Genomic DNA, 8,530 nt, shown 5'->3' with positions numbered 1-8,530 from the left:
ATTTCTTGGACTCTCAATTGAGATGATATATTGTCTGGCTTTGATGAATTAATTTCTCACTCATTTCCAACTTATTTTTTTTTTTAAATTTTTTTTTTCAACGTTTATTTATTTTTGGGACAGAGAGAGACAGAGCATGAATGGGGGAGGGCAGAGAGAGGGAGACACAGAATCAGAAACAGGCTCCAGGCTCTGAGCCATCAGCCCAGAGCCTGACGCGGGGCTCGAACTCACGGACCGCGAGATCGTGACCTGGCTGAAGTCGGACGCTTAACCGACTGCGCCACCCAGGCGCCCCTCCAACTTATTTTTTAAGCCTCCTAAACCCTTCCTTTCTGTCTCCCATTCTCCTCTCCAGTGTTGCTTTTCAAGACTTCATACCTGTGTTTGTGTTTTCTCATCTGCCAGAAATGACCCTTCTTTTGTTCTTTCCTCATCTTCTCCCTTCTGCCTGAGACTCACTGTGTTAGTTTTCTCTGGCTGCTGGCAGAAATTATCACAAACTTAGCAGCTTAAAAAAATAAAAAAAATTATCTTATCTCATAGATTCTGTAGGTCAGAAGTCCAGAAACCCCTAATGTTTAGGATCTCTCAAGGTAATCACAGTGATGGCAAGGCTGAGTTCCTTACTGAAGGCTCTGGAGAAGAAGCTGCTTTGAAGCTCATGTAAGTTGTTGGTTGAATTCCGTTCCTCGTAAATGTAGGACTAAAGTTTCAATTTCCTTGCTGGCTACCAGCCAGGGGATGGCATTTGCTCCTAAAGGCTGTCTACACTACTCTCATGCTATTCATTCAACTCCCTCCAGTAATTGTGGACCAAGTGCCTCTCATGCTTTGAATCTCTCTGACTTTTTCTGCCACATTTTTCTGATTCCAGCCTGAGAAAGTTCTTTGTTTCTAAGGACTCATGTGAATCAGTTTGGTATACTTAAGTCACCCCCCCACCAAATCCTTAAGGTCCATAATCTTAATTATATCTTCAAAGTCCTTTTTTGCCATGAAATGTACCTACTCATAGGTACCAAACTTGGACATATTTGTGGGGGGCATTCTGCCTACCATATTCACTTAAATAATATTTGCTCATAATTTGAAAAACAAGAGATACACCTGAAAATCTTCTCTGGCTGCCCTAGAATATTGTAAATTCCCCTCCTTTATTCTTTCCTAAACTCTGCCTTGTATCTTTTATCATTGAATTCACTGAAATATAGAAGAGGTGTTTCCTTAGGATTCTCCCCAACTAGACTATGAAATGTTATGCTTATTCATCTACACATTTCTGAAGACTAAAATCATGTCTACTATTGAATGAAGGACTCCATTTATAGTTACTTTTGTTAACATACACCTTATACCATAGAACTTTAGGGTAAAAATTGTTACCTTGTTGTAAATGAAAAGACAGTATTTTTTTTCTTTCCATATGGGAAAATTTGAAGAGACTTATGACAAAGGGCCAGTAGACACAGGATACTGATAAACCCATGAGTATTGATCAGGGCTTGGGTAATTTCCTGACCTTTTTGCATGGCAATCAGTGTGACTGCAAGGTCTAGGAGTGCATTAGGTGAGACACTGAATCCTTTGGTCTGACTTACACATGAGTGGGAGTTTTGAAAAGATACTACATTTTTCAGCCTGGTGAGTTGCGGGCAAACATCAGGTATCTGAGGGGTTCTTGCTAAACCCAATTTCTTTGGCTGTAAAATAGATGTGTAGATGTTCCGTGTTCCCAGCAGTCCATGAGTACCTGAGCAGATATAAGCTCAAGGGACTTCCTGAATGCAACCTTATATTGTCAGGCCAGAGAGTTGGCACAAGTAACCGTTTGGGGGTTGGAGTAAGGCATTCAGGGCCCCCACTACTGCTCTTCCTTCCTCTGCACCTTCCATGTGCACAGCTCTCTCAGGTAGGTAAACTGGAGTGTCAGATGCACAAAATCTCAAGCCTTAAGGCACTCTTCCCCTAACTTAGAAATCCTGAGTGCTATAGTATGACAGTCAGAAGGAGGAAGGGCTCTCCATAATTTGAGTCAGGTTGTTTTATTTCCTGTACACTTTCACCTTTACCACCTTTTCAGTTCTGTATTTTCTATCTGTAGCTCTTGTTCTCTAAAATCCTGCCATGCTTTCTGTTTCAGACATGACTGTCTCAGCAGGAATATCCCAACAGGCTAAACTTGGACATAGATGCTTTGGTGTGAACAATCACCCCTCACTTTTCTCAGAATAGCTGGTATGAGGCACATATATAAGAAGACACTGACTGCTTTGGATACCACTTGGCAGGACCTTACTTAGTGTTAAGAAACTAAAATCAAGGGTGTCTGCACATTTCATGCAGAGACAAATAAAAATGTTTAGGAAGAGTTTTCAGGTAGAGAAGACAAAGTGGTACTAAGAATATGGAATGCAGGGGGAAATGCATCCTGAGAAGAGAGGATAGAGCAGTCCTGAGTCAGATGGAGGTTTGGCAAAGGCAGATGAGCAGCTGGAGGTGACGGCGGACAGAAGGTTATAGAACCCAAGTTGCAAAGTCCTTAAAGTTTTCACAACTGTCCACTTTTGGATCTCTACAACCCTGTTAGCTCGGTTTCTTAAAATCTCCAGTTTACAACAAAGAGAACAAAAGCCCAGGAGGGATCAGTGACTTAGTGAGTACATCTCCTGTGCAAGACCTTGCACTAAGCACAGAAGGGGCTCAACAGTGAGCGAGAGTCACGGCTGAGTTCTTGGAACTGAGTCAGGAGGGAAGACAGGATTCACAAAGCTATAATGCAGGACTGGCAGAGAAGTGGGCATGAAAGGAGACACAAACCTATAGCTATGAAGGTGGTAGCAGGAAGACAAGTTACCTCTGCTGGCCATGGCCAACAAATATCCATGGCAGAGGGCATCGCTGGTCCTGGGCCCTAGAAGATGGATCTAATGGCTATGTTATCACATTCAGGGCTGCTTCAGGGAGCTGAGGACCTGAAGTTCATGTTTGGATAGCAACAAAGAGATCAATGTGGGTATCCTGAGGTACAAGGAAGGAAATTTTGAGGATTGAAACCAGAACTACTGATTTAGTACTGACCACCTCTTTCTACCCATTTATATTTTATCAGGATGGATGGATGGATGGATAGAAGAACTGACAGGCTATACAGGAGTGAGGAAGCTGGAGAATCATAATAAGGAAATAAAGGTTCAGTAGCATGAGAGAGTGGAAAGAGGAAAAGTTTATGGTTCAATGACTAAGCGAAATGTTCAGGAAGAAGGTGGGATAGTCAAGGAAGTAGTGATAAAGACAGTTTGATTTTAGGTCTTGAGGAAAAAGATGCCCAGAGATTGATGAGTTCATAGCTTTGAATGTGAGAAGAAGCATTGTGGTGTTAGGCACAGATGTAAAGGAAGGCAATGTGACCTGTTTAGCCAGCTGTATAAAAGAGAACACTCAGATAATTCCAGAGATAGTGTTGACAATAAGAGAGAAGGATGAATGATTTTGGGAGCAAGATTGATTAATGCTACAAATAAAGGGCTGGATGATATATAAGAGTCTTAGGATATTAGGTCTAGGTCATGATTTAAACTGTATGTTTATCTTCTTTACAGGACAGTGGTCCTAGAGTCTAAGCAGTAATGCCAATATGGGAGGTAACCCCCACAACAGCTCAGAGTTGCCTCCCTTTACCCTGACAGGGTTCTCAGGGCTGGGGACCTCCCAACACTATGTGTTTCTGCTCCTTGGTACCCTCTACACTGTCTCCATTGTGGGAAATGCCCTTATCCTTTTCATTATCAAGGAGGAACAGAGTTTGCATCAGCCTATGTACTATTTCTTGTCCCTGCTATCAGTTAATGACCTAGGTGTGTCCTTTTCCACACTGCCCACGGTGTTGGCCACATTTTGCTTCCACTTACAGAAGATCAGCTTTGATTCTTGCATGGCTCAAATGTTCTTTATCCACCTCTTCTCGTTCATAGAGTCGGGGATTCTGTTGGTTATGAGCTTTGACCGCTATGTGGCCATCTGTAACCCACTGCGTTATGCCACAGTTCTTACTGGTGCCTGTGTGGTGTGTATGGGCATGGCTGTTATCATCCGCAGTTTCTGTATGGTTTTCCCACTGCCTTTCCTTCTGAAGAGGTTGCCCTTCTGCAAGGCCAATGTACTCTCCCATGCTTACTGCCTGCATCCAGATCTGATCCGCTTGCCCTGTGGTGACATCACCATCAATAATATTTATGGTCAATTCATTGTCATCTGTAACTTTGGTCTGGATTCTGCACTCATTCTTCTCTCTTACGTGCTCATACTGCGCTCTGTACTTGCCATTGCATCCTGGGAGGAAAGACTTAAGACACTGAATACATGTGTGTCTCACTTGTGTGCTATGCTCATGTTCTATGTGCCCATGGTTGGTGTGTCCATGGTTGCTCGCTATGGGAGGCATGCCCCACAGTATGTACATACACTCATGTCCCTGATCTATCTCTTTGTGCCTCCTATGCTCAACCCCATCATTTATTCCATCAAAACCAAAGAGATTCGTCGGAGGCTTTGCAAAATACTACTGGGAACAAAGTTTTAACTAGGAGACAGGTTGAAATTTCAAGACTGAGAGGATATTTATTGTTAGACCACAAATTCGAGTTTTTAAAAACTACTTTGACAAGGCTTTTTACATTTCTTTTTAGTCATTAACCAATATTAGGATTTCCTGCCACCAGATGTTTGATGACTACCTGACAATAGTTAAGACTTAAACCAACAGGTTTTGCTAAGATAAACTGGGTCAGAATTTAGTAAAAACAAAAAAAAAAAACTTGCTCAATTTTCCTCTTTTTTAATCCAAAAATATACATCCTCATAATCAGTCCCTCATTTTATCACAATATGTTTTTGTTGATAGCGAATCATCACAAAGGAAATTGCTTAGTACCATGGAAACACTTTCATAATGGGTAAAGAAAGCCATTTCCCAAGATTTTGCCAAAGGTAGCTCTACTCTTAATTTTTTTGAGGAATCTCCATACTGTTTTCTATAGTGGATCTATTTTACATTCCCAATAGTGTGCATGGGTCCATATTTCCTTATATCCTTGTCAATACTTGTTGTCTGTTGTTTTTTTAGTAATAGCCATCTTGGAAGATAGGAGATGATATCTCATTGTAATTTCAATCTGTATTTCCCTAATGATGAGTGATGCCATTATGCCATTGTATGTTCTGTTGACTGTAGGTCTTCTTTGGAGAAATGCTTATTCTACTCTTTATACCATCTTAAAATTAGATTATTAGTTTTTATGCTATTAAATTGTAGGAGTTCCTTATACATTTTGTAGATTAACTCTTTATCAGATACATGGTTTGCAAATATTTTCAAGGGTGCCTTTACAATTGATTGTTTCCTTTGTTATGCAGAAGCTTTTTAGTTTGATGTAGTCACAGTTGTTTATTTTTGGTTTTGTTGACTGTGCTTTTTTGTGTCATAACCATATGATCCATCAATCTCACTTTTTGGTATTTATCCAAAAGAATTGAAATCAGGATCTCAAAGAGATAGCACACCTGTGTTACAGCACTATTTATAATAGCCAAGATGTGGAAACAACTTAAATGTCCATCAACCAAAGAATGGATAAAGAAAATGGGCATATCCATACAATGGAATACTATTCAGCCTTAAGAAAGAAGAAAATTCTTCAATATGTGACAATGTGGATGACCTTGAGGACATTATGCTGAGTGAAATAAGCCAGTCACAGAAAAACAAATACTGCATGATTCCACTTAAATGAGGTACAGAAAATAGTCAAATTCATAGAATCAATGATTGGAATGGTGGTTGCCAGGGGCTCGGGGGAAGGGGAAATGACAAGTTACTAACTGATGGGCATAAAGTTGTAGTTAAGCAAGATGAATAAGCTGTAGAAATATTCTGTGCAGAATTTTACAGATAGTCAACAATAATACAATGGCACTTAAAATTTTGTTAAGAGAGGAGATCTCATGTTAAGTGTTTAAATAAAAAAAATTAAGATTATGAAAAAGAATATTAGTTCAAATGAAATATATATATTAGCTATAGCTATGCATGTCAATATTTATTTAATATAATACACACTATCTACCTAGCTTTTAAAAGATGAAATAAATGCAATTACAATATAAATTGTATTGTGATAAGGTTTCAATAATAATAAAATTCAGTAAGGTGTATAACATAAATTGTATATGTTCACATATATGTATGTATATATATTTTAATGAACAATATAAATGCATATATTAACAAATTATAAAGAAAGAATCAAAGTGGAAACACTACATAGCAAAACATACAAAATGTATGCAATGATATATTCTGCCTAAATTCATAGTCTTATAAAAAGTTGGTGGTGGGCACCTGGGTGGTTCAGCCAATTAAGTGTCCTACTCTTCATTTCAGCTCAGATCATGATATCATAGTTTGTGAGATCGAGTCCAGCATCGTGCTGTGTGCTGACAGTGCAGAGCCTGCTTGGGATACTTTCTCTTCCTCTCCCTCTCCCTTTCTCTACCCCTCCTGCTCAGGTTAGGTCTGTCTTTCATAAATAAAGAAATAAACTTAAAAAGAAAGTTGGTGGTATTTTTTATGGCAAAAAGAGAATGTTAAAAAATTAAACAGTCAATTTAAGACATTATAAAGGAATAAAATACTACTTAAAATCATTAAAAATTGTTTAAATGATGGAATGATGTGAATGGGAAAGCTTGAAAATAATCCAATAACCAATCTTTCAAGCTCTCAAAGTAGACCAACCTCTAAAAACTTAATCAAATGGAAAATACGCTCAGGAATCATATATAATACTAGATTAGAGATATTTTTAAAATGACAGTAGCATGTTCTATAAGTAATCTAAAGTCTGGAATAAATTGGTATTCGAGGGAAAATAACAAAATGTAAATACATGAGTGCGCCTGGGTGGCTCAGTCAGTTGAGTGACGGACTCTTGATTTGGGCTCAAGTCATGATCTCACTGTTGTGAGATCGAGTCCCCTGTCAGGCTCCATACTGAACATGGAGCCTGCTTGGGATTCTCTCTCTCTCTCTCTCTCTGCCCTTCCCTAACTCATGTGTGCATGCCCTCTCTCTCAAAATAAATAAATAAACTTAAAAAAATGTAAATGCATGAAGAATTAACTCATACTTAAGCAAGAAATTACAACTTAACAATTATACTCATATCATCTCCAACATATTATAATATGTATTTGTACATATTACAACATATTACAGTTGTATATAGAACAAGATCTTTTTCTTTGCTTTTCTCCCCACATTTCAAGAAACAGATTATTCTTTTAATGGATCTTTTCTTTAATATTTATTTATTTATTTAAAGGGCACAAGTGAGTGAGTGGCAGAGAGAGGGGGGAGAGAGAGAGAGAGAAGCAGGTCTCACCCAAAGGGGGCCCGATCTCACCTGATGTGGGACTCAAACTCATGAACTGTGAGATCATGACTAGGGCTGAAGTCATATGCTGAACTGAGTAAGCTACACAGGCGCCCTCTTTTTATACATCTTTTTAAAAAAATTTTTTTAACATTTATTCATTTTTGAAAGGTGGAGAGAGACAGAGCACGAATGGGGGAGGGGCAGAGAGAGAGGGAGACACAGAAACAGAAGCCGGCTCCAGGTTCCGAGCTGTCAGCACAGAGCCCGATGCGGGGCTCGAACCCACGGACCGCGAGATCATGACCTGAGCCGAAATCAGCCACTTAACCGACTGAGCCACCCAGGCACCCCTATACATCTTAAGTCATAAATAAAACTGGAAAGCTATTCAAAAGAGCAAATATAATCTTGATAAACAATACAGAAAAAATTTATATCGGCAAACAATTCTGTAGACAAAACACACTAATGGGAACATATGTGTAAATACTCAAAGTTGTGTATACAATTAATAATATAGACAAAGAATAATCAACGTATATTCTGGATTTCAAAGCATAACTCATTTTTCAGAAATTCATCAATATAATTCATCATGCTAATGAGTGAAATTATGAAAAAACTATACAAGCGATAGTACTTTCCAGAAAGTACTAATGAAAACTTTATGCATATTTTATTAATGTATTATATCATATACTTTCTGGTTAAATATTTAAAAATTTTCTATATATATTTTTTATACTGTATCATATACACACACACACACACACAGATATTTGGCTATCACTTACCCTTTTTTTGAGGAATCTTTTTTCAATGTTGTGAGACTTGAGATAGAAACGATTATTTTAATTTAACCTGTATCTTTAACTCTATACTAAATCCTGAAAATTCCAGATTTTGATTTTTCCAAACTTTGCCTCTACCTCACCACTGTTGCTACCTTATTTGGGGCCTTCATTATCATCCCTTACTTCAACTTGGCAATATCTTCCAAAATGATCTCATCATTTACTGATCTTTTCTCTCCTTTTACTACACCACAACCAGAATGATCTTCCCAAAGGCTCCATCTGATTATAAAATACTTT

The 8,530-nt window shown here is 38.4% G+C and overlaps 1 protein-coding gene across 1 annotated transcript; it reads left to right on the top strand.

The window, feature by feature from the left end:
- The first annotated feature begins 3,637 nt into the window (after nt 1-3,637).
- Nucleotides 3,638-4,582, top strand: LOC115525840 (olfactory receptor 51I2-like). Its single transcript, XM_030333233.1, has one exon. It carries the CDS (start codon nt 3,638-3,640, stop codon nt 4,580-4,582), a length of 945 nt encoding a protein of 314 aa, XP_030189093.1.
- The last annotated feature ends 3,948 nt before the right edge of the window (nt 4,583-8,530 follow it).

This window comes from Lynx canadensis, chromosome D1, assembly GCF_007474595.2.
Source record: "Lynx canadensis isolate LIC74 chromosome D1, mLynCan4.pri.v2, whole genome shotgun sequence".
NCBI classification, from domain to species: domain Eukaryota; kingdom Metazoa; phylum Chordata; class Mammalia; order Carnivora; family Felidae; genus Lynx; species Lynx canadensis.
Note: the sequence above shows the minus strand (reverse complement) of the source record. Positions and strands in the feature narration are given on the sequence as shown.